Here is a 24,481-nt window from a genome sequence, read left to right on the forward strand (position 1 = left end):
GGCTTCGTTCGTCAGAGTCAATAATATTGCGAGTACAAAGTGATACCAAAAGGTGCACATTGACTTGAGACAGGTAATAGCAGATTATTCACGATATGGCTTCTTCTGCATTCAAGCGTAAGTGGATCCCCGTAAGATGTGTCAGTGTGTTCTATGCTAATGATGAGACAGGTCTTGTGCGCTTCGTTCCGAAATCAGCGCCCTCTAGCATCTTGATCGGAGAGCCTGTGCAAGCTTCTCTAGATGTCGGATTGGCATCTCGTGAAGGGAAGGATATTACTGTCAATGTCTTTTCAGGACGGTCTGTCTTGTCGCCTGGTTCCCGAACAGACCGCACTGAATCCGTTGAACGACTCTTGTCGCCTCTAGCGCAGGACGAGGTTGGGACTATCCGATGTATCGGATTGAACGTAAGTGAATTCGTTCTAAGATGTAAATAGACTGGGAACTGATTTTCTGCAGTACGTTCAGCATGCGAAGGAGGTCAAGATGGATATCCCTACAATTCCCACGCTGTTCCTGTAAGTCGGTCACCAGCTGATGACATCCACTATACTGACCTGTGTTTCAGTAAGCCCAACACAGCACTTGGTGACCCGTGGCCAGCTCCAACTCTCCTCCCCAAAATCACTCAAAACGACGGAAGCGGTGACTTTGAGTCCGAGCTGGCTGTCGTGATTGGCAAACCAGCCAAGAACGTTTCCGAAGAGAACGCCATGGACTATGTCCTAGGCTTTACAGCCGCAAATGACGTCTCAAGCCGAGTCTCTCAGCTGAACCAGTCACAGTGGTGTTTCTCCAAAGGCTTTGATGGAGCTTGCCCTATCGGTAATGTCTCTGCCTGGAGGTGGCGATAAAAAGCTAATCAGCGATAGGTCCAACTCTGGTGTCAACCTCGGAGATTCCAGATCCTTCCAAGCTTCATATTCGTGGCCTGAAGAATGGCAAAGTCATGCAAGACTGCTCACTGGAGTATGTACCGCCATTTTCCCCTCTTCCAAGAGCTTATCAGCTAACATTGGCCAGCGACCTCATTTTCAGTGTTCCCAAGCTGATCAGCTTTTTATCACAAGGCACAACCCTTCCTGCAGGCACCGTCATTATTACTGGTACACCAGCTGGAGTAGGCATGGGTAGGAACCCCAAGGAGACCCTATCCCATGGCGATGAGTTCAGGGTTGAGATCCTGCCACATATCGGGACATTGGTCAATACCTTTGAGAACGAGTAGCTAGACAATTTACAATAGATACTCATAAAAAATACAGATCTCTTTTTTTATCTAATATTTGCAAAAAAAAAAAAAAAAAAAAAAAAAAAGATGAGTGGTGTAGTAGGCTTTTTTGTTGTTTTTTGTGTCTTGTGGTTTCGCGCTCTGTCGTTCTCTATCGCCCCCTTTCTTTCTTTCTTTCTTTCTTTCTTTCTTTCTTTTTCTTCTTCTTCTCATTTGACACTGTTATCACTGTTCTTTCTGATTACGGCTATCTTTGTTATTTCTATAGGGAATGTATCATTGTATTGCGGGAAAGATATCACAGTTATCCTGTTCTTTCCGCGGTAGTCGTCTGTCGTGGTCGGGAATTGTAGCGATGGACTCTCGGTTTTTGAGTTCGGAATCTCGAGGCTCGTGGCCTGTTTCTCGTGCCCACTACACCACTCGTGTTTCGGTTGTGCTGGTAGTACAGAGTTTTTGGTACATAAAGGTTGGTTTCGTGCTCAGTGTTGCTCGTCTGTGAGGTGGGCACGTGCCTGGGGATGTTGTCAAAGTTTGTTTGAGATGGATGAGTCAGTTCAGCCACTCAGGGGCATGCGACCAACCAACTCTGTCGACGAGCCTTTAGGCCACAGAGCGGCTCTGCTATGAAGGTCCATAGCAGAACATGATTTTCACGAAGAGCCGAGCCACAAAGAATAGAATACCATTTCTTAGAGGATTTCTGCATTGCATTCACGGGGGAACCTGTCTAGTTATGAGCTGAATATAATTCTCTCAGTTAATATTTATGACTTGTAGCCTAAGTTGGCATAAATGAATTGGCATTACATTCTCCTGAGCATTTTAGAGTCATGGCCATCCAGCCGGCTGATACTGATGTGCATTGAGCTTAGGTTGCTCTCTTCAAGAATGGGCAGTCAGTTGTAGATAATAGACATCATGAAGCAAAAAGATATATGTGCTATTACATGTAAATGGCAAAAAATGAAGAGTGGTGTAGTAGGTTGACTGGGAAACTTTTCCCATGCTAGTGTCTTAATTGCCGTTATCCCTGCTCTTTTGGTAGGGAGAGACGCTGTTATCACTGCTCTTTCAGAGGGGGATACGGTGTTGGACTGCTGTTTGTCTCTGCTCTTTTTGTGATTAGAGGGAGGGAGTTGAACCGGCGGACGCCAGGATTTTGGGTTCGGATCTAGCAATCCGGAGGAGGGCAGTACCTACTACACCACTCTAGTTTTGGTTGTGCTAGTAATACAGACCTTTTGGAATATAATACTTCACACTGGGCGGTCCAGAGTTAGTCATCTGTGAAGGAGAAGCTTGGAGGGACGTGTCTGAGTTTTCAGGGAAAGTCTATCACCCTTCCTGCACGGTGATAGAATGGGGAACGGTAGGTAGCCACGGTCGTGTGTGAGGCGCGTGTTGTGAGCCATTAGCTAGGCAGCCACATTCACGCTGATATGCAATGTAGATTCAGTACACAAGATGGTAAGTCGAACACACATATACCAAATATGTCTGGTAACCAATGTATTTAACGATATCTGCCTGACCTTCTGATCTAGCTATCCAGCAGAGGAGGGACCTTCTCAACAAGGTACTCAACAATAGCATCCGGTCCCCTCTCAACCTGTAGACCCGTAGGAATAGCATGAAGTTTAATATCAGGCACAATAGACTTTGCCAACGAGTGAATCTGCTCCGCCTCTTCCGCAGACCACATGGAAGCCGAGAACTGCGAAACGACGTTAGACTCATCACACAAGCTTTTGGGGTTATATTTCGCTCACCAATACATTCGGCTTGTGCTCTGTTACTTTCGGAACAACCTCATCGATGCCTGAATTAACTTAATAACTTGCTCATATTGCCTCGTTGACAAACTTACTTGAACAGTTGTCCACGTGGATGATCTCGTAGTCATCTTGCAGCTCGGTGATTAAGCGTCCGATGAGGCGTTTTGCGCGCTCTGGCGCTGTGTTGACTGTGACTAGTCGGAATGGGCCTTTTCTTGTAGACATTTTGATGATACTTTGCTTGGAGAATTATTCGGTAAAGTGTTGTTTGAGGTGAGGTTAGTTATACACATTTGACGGCAGCTCGGATATACCTCGCCCGCTACCCCGCGGGTCTTCCGAGAGGATGTGGGGACGGCGGGTTTGGGGGGCCGGTCACGGAGACTGGATCAATCCGGACTGCGCCGACATGGGGAGCAGTCGGAATAGTAATGTAGCAAATTCCTTGTCGCGGCAAATAAGCGCAAAAAAAGTACAAAAAGCTGGCTACGTCCGGCCGGTTTTAGTGTTCTCGCTAGGTTTCGCTTACCATGCTCAACAATTGGCGCCCGTCAACCTGGGTAAACGCAGGGATTCGTGTTATTGCAAAAGACCTATGACCTATGGCGCTGCGAAGACATTTATTGGACAAGTGCTTGGATTTTGTATGGAGTCTCCAGCTCGGCTAATTGAATTATTTGTTGTCACGGTTCTGATCAATCGCACTATTACTTGACCATCTCCAGCTTCCCCCCTGTACCCGCATCAGCCACCAATTTCCTGGATGGACTTGCAAGCCAAAGCAAATATGCCTCTGCTGTAATATGGCTGTTTTGAGGTCTAGAAATCCTGGTGTTGAGGGAAATATCTATTATATCACCGGTCCCCAGTAAGTATCTGTGTAATTACATCTGGTTTTCTTTTTTCACATTCTTCATATCCGTCCAGATCTCACGGAAACAGCTTGCCCTGAAGTTGAAGACAGCCATGATCAGCAGCGTTTTTTAAAATAAGCTCCAACGTTGAGTTTAGACTAGACTATTGGTTGTGGCGCCTACTAAGCCAAAGTATTGAATGAAGTATTGGCAGCTGAGCGTTGGCAAGCGAGGTAAGCTAACCGTGTTTGGGTCGATGAGTACACAGACCTCCAGATGCCCTGGCATTGAGCTGTGTAAAAGGGGACTGCACATTTTACAAGTAAATGATCTCGCCATTAATTTTCGTTTCTGGTTCTTTACGTATCGTCACTCCTTCTTTTCAGTCTCTCGTTACTATGGTGTCTGCTAAATTGATTGGCGCCCTCGCGCTCTTTTCCCTAGGGGCTGTTGAAGCAAGCGTATGCAAGCCGTCCCCTTCGTCGGTCGCCTCGTCGGCCATCGGCACCGCTTCTAGCGTCCAGTCTTCGGCTACGGAATCCTCCTTCATCGAAACAACTTCGACCGCTGAGCCCTCTTTGTCGTCTTCCGATGTCTCGACCTCTTCAGATGATGTGACATCTACGCTTGGCTCATCTACTACATTCGCCACTCTCATTTCAACTTCCGCGTCGTTTGATGATGCATCTTCTACCATTGAAGTGACTTCAACTTCCGGCGAGATCGTTGGGTCTACAACGACTGCAGAGGCTACAACAACCACTGCGGAGCCAGATACAACTACTACAACCGTTGAGGCCACGACTGCCTCCGCTGCGACAACTACCGCTGCTCCTGCGCCTGAACCAACCTTTCGACTCTTCACCAACGACAGCCCAGACCCAAATCTCAACGGAGGCATCGGCTACTGCAAGCTCGAGCAAACCCTAAACTTCTTCTCTATGAAATTCACTCCGACCTCCGCACTCGCTCCAACCTTCAAGATCGACCCAACAACAGGCGCAGTTAAGGTTGTCAGCGGACCCGCGGGTTCTACCGGCGAATCCATGATCTCCACTACTATTCAAGGTGTTTTCACTTCCTCTTACTTACGGATCATTCCTGAGGCGCTTATCGACACCGACGCACAAGAGGTGGTTTCCTGTAGCATCGCCGAGAACCAGTTTAATGAGTTGGTTTGCGACTGGCCAGGTGGTGGGATTGCGGATTTCTGGACATGCAGTGGGAGTTGGATATTGGTGCAGCCGGGATATACTCTTCCTGGTAGCTTTTGTTCCGATCCTGTATATAAGATCAGTGTCCACGCGCAATTTGTTTAGTCTGGCTATGCCATAACATGAGGATCTTTTTCTGTTCCAGTAGATATTCAGTCTATTTAATTATTTAATCCTAAAGTCAGAAAATGTATCAGACGAGCCCTAGCATTATTCTCATGAATGCTTCTTTTGGCCTACCCCTGCCATGTCACCCATTCGTTGAGTTTATATGCCGTATACCCTTCCATCACTCCCTGTATGCTATCCAGGTTGGCAAGTGGTTGGGCAACCTCTCCTGTGCCAGTTCAGAATAGTCAGCATGATCAAAAGCGGAATATTTGTTGCCTGCGCATAATGAACAAGTGCAAATCCTGGGGATCAGCAATAAGAATATGCAACAAAAGGCCTTCCAGTCTCTAGATCGCGGTTAATATAAGAGGTTCAAAAGCCCTGTATCATTTTGGTAAGGATGGCATGCTTGAGCTGAGAATCCCGTTCTTGCAGGCTCGTCTAGCTAGAATTAATGGAAGGATTATTTGCCATGAAATCTCTTGAACTAGCGCCAAGGGGGCAAATTCTATACTAGATGAGCAGTCTGGGTCGGCAAACTAATTGTGGGAAGTAAGGCGGACGCGTACTTGTATGCGGGCGCCAAGTGCGATCAATGGCTGGATCTTAACGATGTCTTTGGTCAGCAAATCAATATATTGAGCGTGAGAGTCTGGTCTTTTCGCAACACTGGTATGTACGATAGATCGTGTTTATTATTTCATGTAGAGGTCTTTGCTCTATAAATACTACAGTCGTGAAGCTTTCCCGGATGCTTTTTAACTGTCGGGGTTAGAAATGAATCGCGACGTTGACCCCACAATCAATGCTTTGCGTATCTCAACGTAAGACTTTGTAATGCTGACATATTGACATAAATATTACAAATCGACGTTAATGAACTAATGACATCCGAATTTTGATCCCAAGGCGCCAGAGATTTTGCATCGTGTTCTGAAGTTCTTGCCTCTTCGCTACAAGTCGGTGATTTACATTAATAGGCTAAGTGCTTTAGGATGCTCTTTTGCTTACCTCTTCTCCCCTTCTTGATGATCCTATTCTCTGTGGTCTTTTCTTTTCTTTCTTCCTAGTTTCCGAAAGTAAACACCGCTCGTTTTATAGCACGGTCTGCAGTCCTTTCAAACATAAGTTATTCGGTGAATGATCGTTAAATTTGTACGACTTAATCATGTTATTCCTGCTTCTCAAACCACGCTACCACCGCTCATCTATTCTGAAAACAATCAAAATAGCACAAGAACGGTAAGTAGCTAGCCTGTAAATAAGTATGCATCATGCTTCCGAGGTACAATATTCCCGGATGACAGATTCTGACATGTTCAAAGTCCTTTTCACTATAGCACGAGATACTATGGACAAACAAATGCCACCGAAAAGCTTACTCACCCTTTGACCGTATGGGACTGCGAGCCGGTATGCCTACTCATGAAGTCGTTCAAACTTGTTGAGTAGTAGAGTCTAAGAGACTGCTAGCTTTATCAGAACATGACGCCGATTCTAGGATGGACACTCAAGGGAGACGTCAATGTCGAACGGATGAGTAATTCACTCAAACTGTCAGTTCTCCGTAAAGCCCCGTGGCTGAGCGGGCGTCTGGCATGGAGAGACAAACGCGTAAGAATCCTTATCCATTCTTGATTCCCTTTTCATGACCATATTCATTTCTCTCAGACGCTGATACTTTCCGGCTAAAGTTTAAAATCGATATCCCCGAAGCGTCGCAGGATCGGTCGGAGCCCTTTAGGGTCACTACGTTCAAAGCACCAGATCGAGCTCTGCATGAGATTCTTCCCAATTACGTACCTCCTGGATCAGCGTCTCCTTCTGTTAAACGATTCGACCCTCGTAAGGTCCCCTGCTTACAGCCTCTGGCAGCCTTCACGAAAACAGCGCACCAGTGTGTAACCCAGGATGAGCGGTTGATGCATCTTCATTTTGTGATGGCCAAAGACCTAACTTTGATGTGCGTGGCATGGCAGCATGTCGTACTCGATGCACCCGCCCTGAAACTGATAGTTGCGGAGTGGGAAAGCCTTCTCGCGAAGAATGCTGACATGCGAACGCACGATCCGAATAGCTATAGGCCGGAGGCTGAGGGACTAAAGGACAGGCCGAACTTGGATAAATTGATCAACACCCTTCAATCGAATTCTCCCTCCTCCTTTCCGGGGTGGGCGGCCGTCTCTCTTTGGGGTGGATTGAAGTTGAAAATACTCTCTAAGATTTACAGTCTTCGTTATCCGCGCACATTTGGAACGGCTTACTTGCCCCCAAAGCTTGTTGCGGGACTGGTTACGCGGGTAAGGTCAAACGCTGGTCCAGGAGTAGTACTCTCAAGAAATGACATCGTTGCCAGCTGGTTCTACAAGGTAGGATGATCATCCTTTAGATTCACTGCTTTGATTATATCCATTCGAAGTGAACAGGCTGACAAAATGATAGGTAACATGCGGAATCTATCAACCAAGAACAGCTACGACCTTATCTCGAGCTGTGAATCTGCGTGGGAAGCATCATCTCATCTCGCCCAGTGTATCAGGCAACGTCCTAGGCCTGGCCTTCATGCCGAGTGTTCCATCTGGCGCACTTCAGAATGCGTCACTTGAAGATCTAGCATTGACAACTCGCCGTTCTGTAGAGAAGTTCAAAGATCCAGACTACGTCTCTAAATTCCTGGGTTTCAGGATGGATTGCGGTAATGTAGGCCGCATTGCGGTTCCGCAGGTGAAGTTCAGCAATCAGCGATGCCTCGTCACATCTTTTGTGAATCTGGGACTTTCGAATCCGAAATTCGGAGAAGGGGTGTCAGTAGAGAGACCAGTACAATTGACCATGGAGCCAATTGTGATAAGAGTCATTGATGATGCTAGAGGCGGCTGGAGTATCCATGGAAACCTACCACATGCAGCTTGGGATGCTTTGGAGAGAAACATGGAGCGTATAATGAAAGAACTTGATGCTAAATCCCAGCCGAAAGTAATCTAAACCTGTGTCAAAGGGGCTTAGGAGAGCATCTACTCTGGCGAAACATGTTCGAACAATGAGCATCATTTACTTTTATTGATCTTATTGCGTGTCCAAGTACTTCCTTTCCTGTGATTTTCTGTGCATGCGCTTGCCCACATATTCCTTTTGCCTGATGAGAAGTTAAAGAGTTCCCGAGCACTAGAACCAAGGCATGAGCACGTCTGCACTCAAGGGGTATGAGACGCAATTTCAAAAGTAGCTCCCTCCCCACAATCCCCCCCAGTCGCAAATCCACCACCACAAACATCCTGAACCGAAACCGAAATCCCCGTGAAATTCTCATCAGAGTCAACCTTTCCAGGAAACTTGTTATCGCCAGCCTTGACTTCACAGCCGTTAATCCTTCCAAACGCGCTGGCAGCACAGTTGAAGGAAAACTCTCCCTCCCAGCAAGACGACCTAATCTTGAGCTCCATGTTGGGGTTGGCGCAGGGAGATGCGTTGCCGGGGTAGGACTTTCTGTAGAGCTCCTTGCCCGTGTTATCAGTGATGGTCAGGCCGCTGTCGTGGCCGGTCTGGGTGCCGCCTGGGCCGCCGGTTGCGAAGTCGCCGCGGGAGTAGATGAAGTTGAGGTTGTTGGCGGCGAGGGCGGAGCTGGCCATTGCAGCAGTGAGAAGGAGGGCTTTGAAAGACATGTTTGATTGAGTCTAGTTGTTTGAAGAGTTGTTATATGAAGTTGTGTTTGAATGGTTGTGATATCAAGCCAGAAGGCACCCTCAGCCGGCTTTATAGTTTTTTCCTAACAGAGTAATCCTCCTTTGGAGTTGTATTAAACTTTCTGGTATACCAAATCAAGCATACCGAAACCTGAGTTTCTTGGAAATCATCACGATATCTAGGGTTCAGATCCAACTTACATACACCGCTCGAAAGAGATACTATAACAAGCAATCGACCCGCTTCCTTTGATGCTGATCGCAGGACCGCCTGAAAGATCAGCACACTGCTCCATCATCCTTCCAGGCTGTCAGAATCGGGATTCGTATATTTCTATTGATCTGGTCCGATCGTCATCAAAGCCCCGTCCTCGTTACATCGGTACTGGATACTACCCCACACGGAGAATAATTGAGTCAGTGTGGAGATTCTTCAATATTTTGACATAATTTATTCCTTTCTGAATGTCGCTGATGATAATACGAGTATTTAGCGGCTTAATCGATGATATCTTAGACACGTGGTGTCGAGCATTGACTTGGCAGAACGCGCGCGTCTCTTTCAAGTTAAGCTGGAACTCTTTTCTCAGTTAAACAGAGCAACCGCTCTAGACTATTGAAGCTTGTAGCAATAGCTTAGTTATCCTGCAGGAAAGTGGTCAAACGACTGGATTGTGGCTGTGAGATGCATCGCTAGCAGATCTTAGTTGCTATAGTCTGTTTTTGAGGTTCTGCTTAATGTCTACAAAGAGGTTCAAGAACTGATCAGACAAACTCGCGTCGCTAACAATTGCCGACATACAAAGGATCTATCTTATAAGAAATCATGCGTACGTATTATCGAAGTTGCAGGTGCCTTTGCTTCAGTATACTCGTGGACGCTAGTTCATATGGCTAGACTATTCGGGAACAGATTATTCTAGACTCTTAGCTATATTCAAAGTGGCTGGCTGGCCTGCGATCTAGACCTCTCCTGTGAGACAAGCGGCCATATTTGGACGCTCCTTAGTTTAGGTATTGAGATAGAGTATCCTTATCTCGATGTATATAATGGGTCTCATATCTATTTACTCTATGGTTCTATCACCGCAACCTCGATTAGAGAAAATCCCACTGAAAAACTCTCCCCCTTCGATCTCAGCTTTTCCTCCTTTCCCAGCCATATTCACTTCAATCATGTCGACTTCCTTAACTTGGAGCAACCAAAATGGCACCATTGTCATCAGCCGCGATAACTTGCGGGACTTTTACGCCCAAAGCCTGCAGAACTACCTTCCAAGCGTTTGCTTCCAGGCAGAAGCCCACTGCGAAGTTCATCATCAGATGGACTGCGACATGAGTTTTGCCATCAGGCCTGGTGGTCAGCCCAACTTGAGTCAAGCGGCTGGCGAAACAGTATTATCCTACAGCTACAGCAACCAGGACCACGATGGGGCGGGCATCAACAACAACATTGGTTACTTTATGATTGGCACAACCTACAACATGAACATACAGTTCACCAATACCAATGGCGGTGCATCTGTTGTCATTACCCAGCATTTAGTGATTAACTATGACATTAAAAAGCACTTGACCACAAGTAGCGGGAACACGGTTGACAAAACCATTGTTGACACATATACCCTCATTATTGGCGAGAGTGGCATCCTGAGCGCAGGTCTCGACTCTCAGACGACGAACAATCCAACTGCCACTGCGAATAGTATCCAGGCTTTCTTCACTGATTTCGATGCGTTTATGGGAGACATGCAAAGCCCGGGCGATGCTCTAGTGTCAACTGGCGCGCTGAACATCCCTCTATCCAATAAGGCCACATACAGCTTCCCGAGCGGCCAGACCTCAACTTTCAAGGGTGTTCAGTTCTCGGAAACTCAAGACCTTGTTGCTACTGTGGCATAGGTTGATACTATGACCGCTCTTTCCACTTTGGTCTCCCAGGAGTGGCCAGTGTTCTTCGGCAGAGCTAGAGGAAGGGGAAGATGGAGAAACTATAAAGCAATACTGGTATCAGTTCTTGTACTTAGGCTGGCACACTCGGGCTGCTCTTGTTAGCTGATACGATAGTTGAACTGGTTAAAGTACCTGACAGTTCCATTATAACATGCATGTATGCCTACGACCGCTTATGCATGCTGCCTGCTTCCGATATCAAGACCTACACTACTCTCCGCTCTATGATCATTATCTGTTGACGCCACCGGATGGCTTCCCTCAAGAGTCACACTAGATCGATCAGTGAGAGTGTCAAGATCAAGCTGAGGTCGAGTTTCAAGTAACAGCTTCTGCAGCTGCTAGTTGCGGTGCAGGAGAACACCTTGTTCTCGTAGCTGCTTGATTGTTTCCTTAGTCCATTCCTGGTATCGTCGCAGAGGTTTCGCAGGGTCGATCCTTCTAAGGCCATCATATTTTTTTCTGGTGGAGGATTTGCTTCGCATATTGCTTTGACGCGAGGTAAATCATTGATCGCAACGACTCCTATCTCTCTCCATGACTCAAAAGTTGCTTCCAACCTGGGACTTTGAGACTTCTCCCTTATTTCGAGATTGAATCCATTCATTGCATTCCCGGTGACGTTGAAGATGGTTCCCTCTTCTTTGTCACCGGTCTCGACGAAAATTGCATGGTGGTTTCGTGGCATGCCCATGGATTCGAGGAGGTAGACCGAATGGTGTGACATTTTTAAAGAAAAAAATGTATTGAAGATCTTGGGGTTTCTTATATCGCTGAGCCTATAGCTAATTGCTAGATGGGAAGAAGGTCGCAACTGGAAAAAAAAGGCGACGTCCCGTTATATTAATAGCATACACACTGATCGAATGGCTTCGTTAGGCCGAATGTGGGGCGAACTATTTTTAGCTGTGTTGGCTCTGATTGATTAATGATGCCATCGACTTCTGCCACCCGGTCAGATAGATCTCAGCGTCTCGGTGAAAATACACATTACCTTTTTCCCTTCTAGGCAGAAAGGACTCTATTTTCCTCTTATTCAATATCATGTTGGCTGTGAAGATTATGTGTTTGAGGAAGTAAAGTCGTATTTCCGAGAGCTTGACAGGTGCCTGGAATATGATAAGATCCAGATTTTTTGAAGCAGTCACCCTGCGATAAGTACATACACAGTTGAGATGAGAAGGATTTATTTCGAGGCAAAAGTCACTCATTCACTGCAACGCATACGATGCCGCCGAAGCGGGGATGCCGAGAACACATAACTGATAGTAGCTATATACCTATAGCTCAGAGAAATAGAGATATAAAGAGAAACAGCAATTAATAAAAGATAACTTGGCTTTCTTGCTCAGAACTAACAAGCACTATACATATTTATTGAGACTGGACTAAAACTACAGTTAATGCAAAGTGCTATAAAAGAGCAGTCAGAATTGACATTTTGTGGCGCAGCACTTTCTGTAATATGGAGCAGTTAAGTATAGTAATAATAAGATTGGTTGAGCTTATATAACTACGGTAGGCCACAGAGTCTTTAGCGCTCTGTTTGCTGCAACTTGTGGCGCAGTTAAAGGGTGTTTTTTCTAAAATGTGGCGTAGCTAAAAGATGTTTTTTCTACAATATAGTGCAGTTAAAGGACATTCTTTCTATAATATAGTACAGTTAGTCTAATTATAGAATTATTTAGCTATTGATTTATGAGAATAAGGCTTTCTTAGAAATAATAATAGTAAGTTTAGTTTATAATATAAAGATAAAAGGCTATATTAGCCCTGTATTATGCCCTGTATTAAGCAGATAGTGAGATATTTATAAGAATTTATAATATCTTTTTTTTATCTTTTTAGATAAAGATGATTTTTGCTATTAGACTTTGTTTATTTTACTAGTCTATAACTTTCTATACTAAGTAGATGATCTGCCTGAGGTGCGCTCGCGTGTATCAGTCTGGCAAAATCCTATTCCAATTTGGCCGTAATCACAAGCCGTAGTGTTTACTTGCGTGAAGCGAAGCGAACATGACGACGTGGTAGAGTTAAAATCATCTACTATTGGACACTTCTTACGATAAAAATGTGCATTGAGTTATTCGTATCTTACACAATGTCCTGCAGCGGTAGATAGACTTGGGCTCCCTTCAGTAGATTATATAGTTGGCCAAATCTCGTGGCTTGGCATGGTTGAGTGTAATTAGGTCATTGATATCAGCGGAAGGTCCCTGGGCTTCTGAGTATAGCGCGGTGAGTTGGCCTGGTTCCAAGGTGAGAGCCCAGATTAGCATCAATGAGGGCTTTTCCAAGAGAAGTCCGTCGCTTGCGGCTATGATCTGCGGCTCTCTACCACTGACGTTGACATGATTGATGTCTTTTGAAGTGTCTTGTTTAGAATAATATCCATTGTTGGCGTAGGCTAACGCATAATAGGTTCTTTCAAGTGCAATGTCTATTAACTATTCCTAAGCTCTATAGATGCATTTTAGTAGCAAATCTATTAACAATGCCTTTATATTCTACTAATGAATACAATTAGGGATCCTTATTAGCCTGCCTGTTTTCTTTAAAATGCACTTAACCTATTCTTTAACCAGTCTTAGTATATAGTATTGCTAGGCGAAGTTATGCAGTAAGTAAAATACAGTATATGTCATCTCTGGCTGTTAGCCTATTGTTCAAGTCATTGCCTATACTAGAACTTATTAGATAAGAAGTTCTAATATTTACTCTATTAGCAGAAAGTCTCTTTAAACTTTTTCTCTTATTGCTTTTAGCTACAGAATTGTAATTAATAATTTATTTATATAGACTACTTTACACAATATCACTGTCCTCTATGTACTTAAAGTAGCTAAACCTAAAGGGTCTATTACTACATATACCTTAGTGAGAACTCTTCAGGTAATAAGGGTACTTTCATCTCCTAGACAGCTTAAAACAAATTTGTTATTGTCCTTGTCTCTTGTTTTTTGTTGACTGTATCTGGGGTTGTTTATCGCGCTGGCTTTTGAGATGGCTAAATTAGTACTCCGTCCGTAGGAAGCGCGCATATCCAATAGACACAGTCAGACAGCTCCACACTAAAAACTAAAAGAGCCTTGTCGGTACCCCCAACGGAAGTGCATCCGACTTGGACGGGTGCGCTAGTTGCGGGTCCTGCTGAGAATGTGAATTGTGGGGTATCTTCTAGGTATAGCCTCGCGTCCATGCGAAGTTCAGTCTTGTTTGGGTTCGTATCGTGGGACATTGACGGAATTCATTCGTACGCTGGTGTCTGTCAACCGTTACTTCACTCGAAATACTCTATGAGCCAGGCATCCCACAGCATTTAATTCCCCTGGATTGTAGCTTGTGTGAGAGAAGAGAATTCTAACTAAGAGTAGCGCAAACTCTAGTGCTTATCCGACCCACCTTTTATCTTGTCCAAACTACTCCGTATGAAGTTGGAGGAGGCTATGGAGACCCTCACGGTTGAGGGGCAGAGGGGGTGTGTCAGGCTAAAAAGCACCCCCTGGCTTAATGTGGCCTTTGGATTACTGGATAACCTCACGGTCTAAGACTCTGCTTGTCAAGAACCGCACCTTGAGGAGTTGCTGGATGGTGCCTCCAATAACTGAGCGAATGGCAATGCGGATATTACTGTAGTCCGTCATTCCATGGAGAAAAGGTACAACGATGTCTTGGAGACTGAACGACGTGTAATGGGCTGTATCCCAAATCTGTGAGCATTTCAATGGCATAGAAGCGAATACATTATATGACTTACTATACTTATTGTTAGTGAGACTTGTAGAATAACGGTATAAAGCTCACGGATGTATAGTTCTTTAGGTGACTTTTCTATTTTGTAGTTAAGATCTATATTGGTTATCTGGGGTTGTCTGGGAGGCATCTCGGAAGTTAACTACATAGCCTTGACCAATAAACAATGCAATTGTGCATCTTACAGTAAGTGAATCAGTAATTGTGTGCTTCAGAAACAGAATAGACACAGCTTTTAGTTAATAGTAAGTCCTTGGGAGCTGCTGTGAGAAGGCTTGTTAAACCTACAGAGAGTTACTAGACTGCACCTTTGGCGTTAAATCCTTCTGTAATGAACGAAGATCAACCTCATTCCTATGACAGTGACAGTCACTTTTGGCTAAGGCCATAGTGAGCCAAATCATTTGCTATTGCGATTTCTTACTGTACCTAATTTCTTAATATTTAACAGAGCTATCATAACCTCGGCCGGTGTAGAATTCCCCTTGGCACTAACTTTTGCAGTATGTTTAAGTCTATAGCGAGAATAAAAGGCTAGCATTAATAATATAAAGAATTATTATTTATATATCTGCTATTTGCTATTTAGGTTAGTTATCTTTTAATGCCTAGCCTATCAAACACAGTGTTACCCAGGTGATAGCTAGCCAAATACCCGAACCAAACTCCCTCATGCTATTCCCATTGTCGTGTCGCTTGGACTTTAATATATAATACCCGCGAGCTGATTACTTGACTGAAAACCCCCCCTAGACGAGCCAGGCCCTTGATTTCTTAATGCCGATCGCCGCATCTCATAAAGTTAGCATGCCGGTGTAAGGATGGCTATATCGCTGCATTATTGAGTAGGAAAGTTTATTGTTACCTGTATTATTTATCTTCGTTAGAAATTGTCTCTTACTTGGTCGTCATCTTGGCTGACTGATCCATTATGTAGTACACATCGAACCCGATACTGACATTAATTCTCTCCATATTGTCTCAAGTATGCCCCCTCTTCAGCATGATGAAGTGTAGCTGAATGAGATGTTCTGATGTATGAGAAACAACGTATACCGTTGAAGTCAAAAACAATTGACAGACTGTTCGGGTTCTGGTCTTTCTAGCTTTCCCGTTAATTTTAGAAGATCTTCCTTATTACATCTTCCTAGGACTGTATAAAGGGCAGTGCCCCCCGCGGGTTCTTGCTCTCGCTCTGCAAGGCCTTTATAAATATACTAGCAGTAATAGATAAGTAAATAAAGAACTATAAAAATCTATAAGTATATTGACTACAAGATACAGTTTAAAGAGATAAGAGTATAACTTGTTTATAGAACTTCTTGTAATTATCAGTTAAGATAGAACTATAGATATGGATTCTTTATTACCCATACTACTGAACTACTTTCTACATGTCTTGGACTCGATCGTTTGCCCCTGTTTAAGTGGCTTACATTTTGGCGCTAAAAATGCACCGGCTGTGACTTGCTCCAGCCGAGGACAAATCAAGTGCCTCAGGGAGATTAGCCCCATTTCTCTACCGTAGCTCCTTTGTGCTATTGGATGTTCAGTCAGTCCGGATAGACGTTCCGACACTAAGAATGTGGACTTATGGAGCTTGGCCCCACTGCGTACTCTGTCAAAGGACGACTGTCAAAGGACGACTGTCAAAGGACGACTGTCAAAGGACGACTGTCAAAGAACTGTTATAAGATTTTGCCTTCAAAACAGATCTCTTAACTTACATCAAGGACCTTCGTTTGTAAAAGAAACCTCATTAAGGTTAGTTTGGTCACTCTGGGGGCTTCATGATAGGCTTTATATTATATTAAAGACCGTATTCTTTTCTATACAGTCTAATATATAGCTGGTCCGTTGATATAAAGGATTCTGGGATTCTAGAGTAAAGGTCCTATCCACGTAAGAAAGATGGAAGCAATACATGAAGACTAGCCTTGCAAGAATCAGGAACTTTTCAAAATGCTGGATAGAACAACATATTTGCCTCCTATTGAGTCGAAACCAAACGGCACCATTTTCGTCGTGGATAGTGCCGTTTTGCATCATACAGAAGGTAAGGGGATGTAGACCTCAAACAATACATTGAAGTAGCCCTCATGCTAGGTAGGCCCCTGCTCCGCTGATAGTATATTCTTGATCCAATGGCTACATATCGTGATGTCTTTAGTGGCAATGATTTACTGGTCTCACCTTAAGTCTAGAAGTAATATAACAAGAGTGAATAGACAAAGACAGTTAACTAATTGTTTCATGCAGAAGCACCTTCTTCTAGTCTTGTAGCTGTGCTATTCTTATTTTGCGATTAGTTTGCAAAGTTCATCCAGCCTCCTTCATCTTGATTGTTGATCAGTGTGAGATCCTCCTGCGAAATGTCATTCAACGGCTTGTTGTCGACGCCCTCGCCCTTTGGGAACGGCAAGGCTCCCTTTAAAAGATTAGGACATGACATCGTGACTTGTTTTTATTTACAAGTAACTCGGAAACACAGTAAGAAGAGCATTTTCTTTTTTGTATAGATAATAAATAGAACAAAGCTTATGGTAGTAGAGCTCTTACTGTTTATTATAGAGTTACTTTATTCTCTTTATCTGCTGGCCCTTTAGAAACAATACAAAGGGCTTCGTTATAAGCAGCTATAAGAGGACTAAAAACAACCCCATTATATAGAAATATATTCTTTATTGATATACAGAATAAGAAGCCTATTCTAAAGCTAAGCCAGCCTCTCCCGTGTTTACATAGCTGAAATTAAGACGTCCTGTAGTGCAGCACTCTTACTTTATATATATAAAAGCAGTATAAGATCTGCTTAGCAGCTAATGTGCCCTTCTTTTACTAAAAACAAAGACAATTAGTAATAAAACCATCTCTCTATAGTTGTAGAATACAGGCCCATAAGGAACAATAAGAGACATAAGAAGAAAATCGAAATCAGGAATCCTAGAAACAAGAACAAGAACAAAGCGTAAGCAAGCAAATGGCTTTACCTGAGTCTCCAGCCATATTGCGATCGTATACATAAAATTACAATAATGTACCGCTAGTATATTGATTGCTTTACCTTTATTACCGTGCTTCCTTATGACAAACATGCCATTTTAATCCAACTGTCTCTTTTGATGTCAATCATGGCCGAGATGCATCGTGTTTGTCTCCACTTAAAGTTTCCAACATCCATCAGAGAATAAGAATCCCTACCCTTGTAAGGTGTCATGTCCCGTGTCTCACTAAGGCCAAAAAAACGAGGATGGACAGCCAATAGTATCTCCCCCTTTTGAAAACGTCGCAGAGCTAACCAAAATAATCAAGCGACCGCAAATTGAACTAGGGCTAGCTCGATAGAATAGCTGCATAAAAATGGAGTATCAGCTACAATAGTGGATTGTGTGGAGAGATGGACTGTCGGTGCAAAGCGCCATCTTGATACCCTGGGACTCGTCCATTTCTCACACTTCTGGTGAGTTTTCCTGGTGGCTATACGCTACTGCATCTACTAGCGTTACCCGTCCCTGTCTCCCGAGTTTAGCTACTCCGTCATTAAACAACAAACACCGACTGACCCTGGTACTAGATGTCGAGAACGATCTGACAATGACTGAAAGGAAGAATCTATCAAACGTAACTATGTATATATAGCCCTCCTCTACCCCCTAAACTCTTGTCTTTCTTGTCTATCATTCACTCTTCATGCACCTTCCCCATTGTTCTCGTTCCCCCTTGAACATGTTACCATCACAACTGAGCTTGGCGGCCCCTACAGCCATGTCATCCTTTCAAGCCGACAGTGACAATATCCCCCCCAGCCTGTACACATCTCACATCCGATTCAATTGGCTTGAATTACCAAGCTCCGGAGTCGCCTCGCCATCTGTCAAGTCGATTCATCATGGCGACATTCCCCGTGAGGCTCAGGCATTATGGATCAAGAAGGAGGATCGTTGGCCCCTTGGGCATGCCATTACGGTGGCATTCCTTGAGCGACCGAACCATCTTCACGCCGATCGAGTGATTCAGACAGTCGCCCAATGTGCTGAGCAGTGGGTCCAAGACGCGAACATCAGTTTTCAATTTCTCAGGACCACAGCAAATAGCCACGCCATAGGAAATGCTGACCTCCAAATCACTTTTCAGCGTGGTATTAGTTGGTCTGTTATTGGAACACAGGCGCTAGGGTGCCGGGGAAGAACTATGAATCTTGCAGTAGAGCCATGGCATGTGCCCGATCAGATCCGTCGCATAGCATTCCATGAGCTTGGGCACGCCCTCGGATTCCGTCACGAGCACGCCTCCCCGGCATCCAACCTCAAGTTTGACAAGAGAAAATGGATGATCCATACCGGGAAAACAGAGGAAGATTTCGAGACGAACTTTGAAAAGCAAATTGATGATCGGCCTCGCCTAGTCTCAAAATTCGACCGACAATCTATCATGATCTACGAGATCCTTCCAGAGTATGAATGGAATGTGGATGGAGTTAACATCCCTTCGACCAATTGTCTGTCCGTTATAGACCAGGCAGTTATCAAAATTGTATATCCCTTCCAACCAGCCAGCCGTCAACTTGTAAATGACAGATGGTACTGTCAGAACGGGAGCTGCAGGCCGGGAAGGGCTCAGTGTAATCTTTGCAAGTATATTTCGGAGCTCTCTCCTTTGGGAGAATAGGAATGGTCGGAAATTGGTTGGATAAAAGATCCTGGTCAGAACTAACCATCGTGGAAGCACATGTGATGTCGCCAATGGTTTCGTTCACGGAGTTGGGTCTCATAATAAGTTTCTCTGTTTACAGACGGGATTTCTGGCTGTACGACGCTCCTTTCTAGATGGTAGATATATTAGAGAAAGTTTAGATGCAGTTAGATGGCTACTGATTAGTTTTTTTATTTGCCCCGACCCAAAAATGTCTTTACTACGATCTGGATAACGCGAGCTCTCGTTAGTAATGTTCATTCAGACGTTGACAATCGTCAAAAGGTGGACTCAACATACTTGGCTCACGGACCTACCAGTCAGACAATCTTCCTTTCTACGAGTCGGTTAGCACCTCCTCTTATTACTCTGTAAACCAAGCCTCTCCAAATCCTCTGTTATATAGCTCTCTCTTGTACGTGCCATAACAATTGAATAGCCAGTGTTCTGCCATTTTGGAGAACTTGTGGACGACGGTACGACCCATCTGGTCTCAAGCGTTTGGGTCGATCCCCAAGATACTTACATACTATTCAAATGCGGGTCTCGAAAAGATTGAATTACATCTAGCCAGCTAGGCCAGGACTCATACTAGCAGCAGGCCAAGATGTCAGAGCGCTTTACGTTCAATGGCCACGCCCCTCAATGATCACTGCCACACAATCAGGCTAATGGCCTCACAAGGATGCAGGACAGCCTGAGGCAACGGGTTGTATGCCGTTTCACCGCCCCTGTAGGGCCTGGGGAGCCCTGCTTAGATGTGATCCACTCAACGAAGCCGAATGAGTGGTTGCTGACTGCCAAGATGCTGCCGACAGAAAACTTTACATAGCTAGCATGTCAAGGATCGGCTCAATTCAGTGGTAGGAGAGACAATTGCAATTACAATCAGGCGATGAGTAAGTGAGACATACAGAAACACAGGGATTCCATGCGTACTAGTTGTAGGATAAGGTAAGTTAATGCATTAACTAAACATCAGGATATTATGTTAAGCACCTATCTAAATCAATGATCGGCATCGCTACTTCTGTTCAACAGACAATTAGGTTGCGTCTCAGCACAGTCGAATGCCGCAAAAGTGAAATCATTATGACATCTAACCAGTTGATACATCAAGGACAAATAATCCTGGGTGCTGAGGAATTCTGAATTGAAAAGCAAGACCGTCACATCTCTCGGCACACCATCAGGACAGGCCAGCAACATCACGGGGGCTGAAAACACCTCTCTCAACGTCCAAATTCTGAAACCAAAAGCATCGCCTTTGGTCAAAACTGACTGACTATGCGCACTTGTGTACTTTTTCTTCTAGGGCACTTGTCATGCCAGCTTTCCTTCTGGAGTGTAGCAAATTCAGCTTCTGAGGTCTGGGTACTCTCAAGCATCATATAAAATCTATTACCTAGCGATGAAACCCTGGTATAATTTTAGCGAGTACCTAATTGTGCCATTTCTCATGCAGAACAAGCCTACTGCCTGTGATCTGTATCCGGTCAGATAAAGCGTAGTTTGCCTTGTTTGTCCCCTTTCAGGTCAATATGCCACCTCGCTGGTTTGAGAAAGTCGAACCCAAGGCCAAAGGTGTTGTAGGTCGCTCCTCAAATGTTCGTCTCGGCTCTTTCACCATTCTAACCAACAGCTAATACTAGATCTATCCGGAATAATAGCAAGCAACGGGTCCGTCAATTTGCGGGGGTGAGCTCTCTCAAGCCCGGGACCCTAAGTTCTGATGATCCGCGGCGGTCAGTTGTCTCTCAATCACTGAAATACTTAGCCAGTTCTCTTGTCAAACTTTCAGTTACCTTAGCAGGTTATGTATGCCTTTTTCTTAACAGAAATCATTGGGGAAAGTGCTCAGCATTGGCAGGTTCGTATCTTCGCCTTCTTCGCCATATCTCCTTGGAGTAGCAGAACAGTCTTTACCTTGACCAGCCCCGAATTCAACAAACCAGTCAACATGCAGTTCGCCAATTTTACCCTCGCCACTGTCTTGAGTATTCCTGTCTCCTATGCGAATCCACTCGCAGAGACCAAAAACTGCGGATGTCCTCGCAAGTGCCCTAAGCCGGACAAGGTTAAATGCATAGACGGCGATAAACACTACAAGATCGCGAAGCAATACCAGTTTTTCGTGGTATGCGATAACACAGTTCTAGCACACGGTAGTGATACAACAGTTGATACATGTGTCCCTCAGGATTTCGACTGCAGTACTTTATAAAAATACATTTCTATTACCTCTAAAATCCACATAGATCGCCTGAGTTGTATGTAAAGATGTAATGAATCCATGGACAGACCTCCTCTGATAGAGAGGCTCTGTTCCTTAGAAAGGCCTGCCAAGTCTGCTCCCTAAATCAGAGCACTGTTTCTACTTCGAGCATTGATAGCAATTAATAAAGACCAAGTCAGGCTATCGGTGAGTCCTTCCAAAGCAAGAACCGGAGCCAGAGTACGACGCGTCTCCCAAACTGTCTGAAGGCGATGCTAAAATGCTGTTACGTCCGGCGCGTCAATCCTCTCCATTACAACGCCCAGGACAATAGCAAGTTTACTAGGGAGGCTTTCCTCGCGGGGGCAATCGTCCACGGGACGCTTCTCAAGAATCTTCATCCAAGTATCGCCTAATGCCGGGGGTACCACGTTATCAACGGGAGTATTTGCGGTCTAGTTCTCCGCAAATATGCTGTGGCTCTCGAGGAGCGAATCGAAACTGGTGTGCCACTAGATACAGAGCTTTGTCGTACAAAATCGAAGATACCTTAGGATTGAGCACCTTCACAGCCTGGGTCTTACGTATAATGATATCCCCCAGCGCGATATTACGATGGACGCAGCAAATAAAGACCAGTTATCATCGACTGACACGTGTGTTCCTGATGTAAGGGAACTTCGGTCATGGATAATTACGGACTGGAGCATCATTGGGACGGAGCTTGGGTCGCACCCACAATTTTGATAGTCCTTTCGGTATTGAAAGCGGCCATCGAACTGACGGGCAAAAGGATTTACTAGAATATAAAATTGGGATATTAGAGTGTATCTAATACTTTTTATGAGATTACAAGCTGAATATAGTAGACAGTTACCCGGTGACCAACCTACGGGTAATCGAGTCATTAATGGCAGTTCAGGGCAAGTCTGGTAGTGCGCATCGCGTGAGGTCCAAAACATAGATCAAGCTTACCCATAGATCCCCAAAATTTCATTGCCTGTGTGCTAACGTGGAGATTTGCAGTGTGAATGTTCTGATCAATCGCCTTGCAACAATAGAGACGATGCCGTTGTTCCCGCGACTGTCACTGCTAAGCCAGACAGTGACGCTGAAAAAAGTTGTGACTAATTCAACATCCACCAGGTTGGCACCCCTGTGTTTTCGGATGCATTGTGGCCAATCACGGTCAATCCCTCTAAGCGAGGACACATCCTCCATATCTTTAAGCAGCTTAGTTTGCGCTATAAGCTGTTAGTGCGTAAGTATCTCGCCAAAGACGGTGTGGACATCCACTTACATCCTTGTCTCGGGGATTTCCATCTGGGGAATGACTTCTCCTTGGCAAAAATCCCCCTTCATGCATGAAGTCACTCGATTGACATTTTCCGACCGTGATGTCTCGTGGCGATATCAAACCATCCATGGTATGATCAGATGAATGCGCTATCAAATTGACAAGCGGTATTGAGTATTCCACCATCACGGCCCGTGAAGATAATCCCAATGGGCTTGAAGCCTCTTTTATCGATCGTGCCATTCATCACGCCAAGATCTCACGGAAGGCAACCGGGCGTATTATGGATGCTGGCGCCTAAGCCCGGAAATTACAGCTGACAGCGCTAGTCATTTCGAGATTTATCCGGTGAAGGATCACATTTTAAAATCTCACGATGCCCATCATCTCGCATTCCCTTTACCTCTGCAAACTCCCATTCACGTCACTCGCTTCACAATATCTTCATTCGTTTACTCCACCATGCATTTTTCAACCCTCGCCGCACTCGTTGCCTTCTCCGGCTTCACTTCCGCAAGCCCCAACGGCTGGTCCAAGACCAAAGAAGCAGACGACAGCCCCTCTAAGCTCGACGACTGCGGCTGCTGGCCTATCTACCAGGCTATGCTAAAGTGCCAAAAGCTGAAATGGCCTAAGGAGGAAACGCGCGACTGCGTGTGCATTCCCAACCCGGATGGTTGGTACGGTTCTATGGATGGCTGCCGTACTTGTCTGAGCTCCAACTCTGAGCATGAGTTCTTCGATAATACTGCCAAGCTCGTCACTCAGCTGTTCGTCTCGTGTACCAACGCTGGCGGCGGCGTTACCAGCGATGGAAATAGTATCTGCGCTAGCAATGCATATCGCGAGGCCTGTGTATCGCTAGGAACGAATGGAAAGCCCAGCTGGGCAAGTTTTGAGCAGGAGGGAGTCAGTGGAAATGGAACCTACGTGTTGGATATCAAGGAATTCGGCGCAGATGATGATGAGTCTACATCTACGTCTGTGACTAGTGCAAAGACAACCACCAAGACGAGCGCTGCTGAATCCACTGGTAGCACTGAGGCTACGACCGTGGCAGTGGCTGCTACTACTGGTACCACCGAGGCATCGTCAAGCAGCGCTACTTCGGATGCGACATCGGGAACTGAGACTCCTGTTGCATCGGCTACAACAGCGCCAAACTCTGGCATGAGACTTGCTAGTCACGGAGCTGTTGGCATGGGTCTGGTCGCTGTCGTTGGTGCTATCTTGCTTTAGTTTATACTGTGTAGTATCTAGACGCAGGAGTTGAGTATGCTGTTAGTAATACCTTAATAATACGATACTTTGATTCCTATTAAATCCCTGATCCCTGAGAGAGTTAAAACTTGTAACATTTTCTCAACCCCGAAATCCCTCCTCGGTTCTGCCATGATTCTTACAATATGTAATATCGCTGAACTTGAAGATCGGAAGATGCGAACTGACAATCAGCTGTATCTAGATGCTGTTCTGGCATGAGGCTTTCCTTTACACTGACTAGATATGTAGTTACTTCAGCTCGAAAGACGCCGTGTTGTCATTGGCACATTTGCTGCCATAGACGTCTCATGTTCGCTGGAAAAGGTTGAAGATTAGTCTCGTGACCATCTGTAGTATCAAACCGGAGGTCTCTAGGTTCTCTCTGCCAGAATAAGCTCTCAGTCACAAGTCTCAACAACAAATAACACTTC

The 24,481-nt window shown here is 45.0% G+C and overlaps 10 protein-coding genes across 10 annotated transcripts; 7 read left to right on the plus strand and 3 right to left on the minus strand.

Moving 5' to 3' along the window:
* Nucleotides 1-18: 18 nt before the first annotated feature.
* FVEG_10061 (hypothetical protein) lies at nucleotides 19-1,275 on the plus strand. The gene is made up of 6 exons (XM_018899126.1): nucleotides 19-117; nucleotides 172-410; nucleotides 463-521; nucleotides 572-828; nucleotides 876-972; nucleotides 1,027-1,275. The coding sequence occupies exons 1-6, from the start codon at nucleotides 96-98 to the stop codon at nucleotides 1,229-1,231; spliced, it is 879 nt and encodes a 292-aa protein (XP_018757136.1). The 5' UTR covers nucleotides 19-95; the 3' UTR covers nucleotides 1,232-1,275.
* A 1,433-nt stretch (nucleotides 1,276-2,708) lies between these two features.
* Nucleotides 2,709-3,412, minus strand: FVEG_10060 (hypothetical protein). Its single transcript, XM_018899125.1, has 3 exons — nucleotides 3,105-3,412; nucleotides 3,007-3,056; nucleotides 2,709-2,951 (listed from the first exon to the last, which is right to left on the minus strand). Exons 1-3 carry the CDS (start codon nucleotides 3,235-3,237, stop codon nucleotides 2,778-2,780), a joined length of 357 nt encoding a protein of 118 aa, XP_018757135.1. The 5' UTR covers nucleotides 3,238-3,412; the 3' UTR covers nucleotides 2,709-2,777.
* Nucleotides 3,413-4,188: 776 nt separating this feature from the next.
* On the plus strand, nucleotides 4,189-5,322 carry FVEG_10059 (hypothetical protein). The gene has a single exon (XM_018899124.1). It carries the CDS (start codon nucleotides 4,193-4,195, stop codon nucleotides 5,183-5,185), a length of 993 nt encoding a protein of 330 aa, XP_018757134.1. The 5' UTR covers nucleotides 4,189-4,192; the 3' UTR covers nucleotides 5,186-5,322.
* Nucleotides 5,323-7,131: 1,809 nt separating this feature from the next.
* On the plus strand, nucleotides 7,132-8,176 carry FVEG_16717 (hypothetical protein; the record flags this gene model as incomplete). The annotated part of the gene is made up of 2 exons (XM_018905958.1): nucleotides 7,132-7,560; nucleotides 7,634-8,176. 2 exons carry the CDS (start codon nucleotides 7,132-7,134, stop codon nucleotides 8,174-8,176), a joined length of 972 nt encoding a protein of 323 aa, XP_018757133.1.
* Nucleotides 8,177-8,385: 209 nt separating this feature from the next.
* FVEG_10058 (hypothetical protein) lies at nucleotides 8,386-8,853 on the minus strand (the record flags this gene model as incomplete). The annotated part of the gene is made up of 1 exon (XM_018899123.1): nucleotides 8,386-8,853. The coding sequence occupies one exon, from the start codon at nucleotides 8,851-8,853 to the stop codon at nucleotides 8,386-8,388; it is 468 nt and encodes a 155-aa protein (XP_018757132.1).
* Nucleotides 8,854-10,050: 1,197 nt separating this feature from the next.
* On the plus strand, nucleotides 10,051-10,776 carry FVEG_10057 (hypothetical protein; the record flags this gene model as incomplete). The annotated part of the gene is made up of 1 exon (XM_018899122.1): nucleotides 10,051-10,776. The coding sequence occupies one exon, from the start codon at nucleotides 10,051-10,053 to the stop codon at nucleotides 10,774-10,776; it is 726 nt and encodes a 241-aa protein (XP_018757131.1).
* Nucleotides 10,777-18,137: 7,361 nt separating this feature from the next.
* On the plus strand, nucleotides 18,138-19,516 carry FVEG_16716 (hypothetical protein). Its single transcript, XM_018905957.1, has one exon. The coding sequence runs from the start codon at nucleotides 18,274-18,276 to the stop codon at nucleotides 19,249-19,251; it is 978 nt and encodes a 325-aa protein (XP_018757130.1). The 5' UTR covers nucleotides 18,138-18,273; the 3' UTR covers nucleotides 19,252-19,516.
* A 1,300-nt stretch (nucleotides 19,517-20,816) lies between these two features.
* FVEG_10056 (hypothetical protein) lies at nucleotides 20,817-21,499 on the plus strand (the record flags this gene model as incomplete). The annotated part of the gene is made up of 3 exons (XM_018899121.1): nucleotides 20,817-20,864; nucleotides 20,946-20,973; nucleotides 21,114-21,499. 3 exons carry the CDS (start codon nucleotides 20,817-20,819, stop codon nucleotides 21,497-21,499), a joined length of 462 nt encoding a protein of 153 aa, XP_018757129.1.
* Nucleotides 21,500-22,288: 789 nt separating this feature from the next.
* FVEG_10055 (hypothetical protein) lies at nucleotides 22,289-22,972 on the minus strand. The gene is made up of 2 exons (XM_018899120.1): nucleotides 22,791-22,972; nucleotides 22,289-22,741 (listed from the first exon to the last, which is right to left on the minus strand). Exons 1-2 carry the CDS (start codon nucleotides 22,914-22,916, stop codon nucleotides 22,484-22,486), a joined length of 384 nt encoding a protein of 127 aa, XP_018757128.1. The 5' UTR covers nucleotides 22,917-22,972; the 3' UTR covers nucleotides 22,289-22,483.
* Nucleotides 22,846-24,116, plus strand: FVEG_10054 (hypothetical protein). Its single transcript, XM_018899119.1, has one exon. The coding sequence runs from the start codon at nucleotides 23,250-23,252 to the stop codon at nucleotides 24,024-24,026; it is 777 nt and encodes a 258-aa protein (XP_018757127.1). The 5' UTR covers nucleotides 22,846-23,249; the 3' UTR covers nucleotides 24,027-24,116.
* The last annotated feature ends 365 nt before the right edge of the window (nucleotides 24,117-24,481 follow it).

This window comes from Fusarium verticillioides, chromosome 9 (assembly GCF_000149555.1).
Source record: "Fusarium verticillioides 7600 chromosome 9, whole genome shotgun sequence".
Taxonomy (NCBI): domain Eukaryota; kingdom Fungi; phylum Ascomycota; class Sordariomycetes; order Hypocreales; family Nectriaceae; genus Fusarium; species Fusarium verticillioides.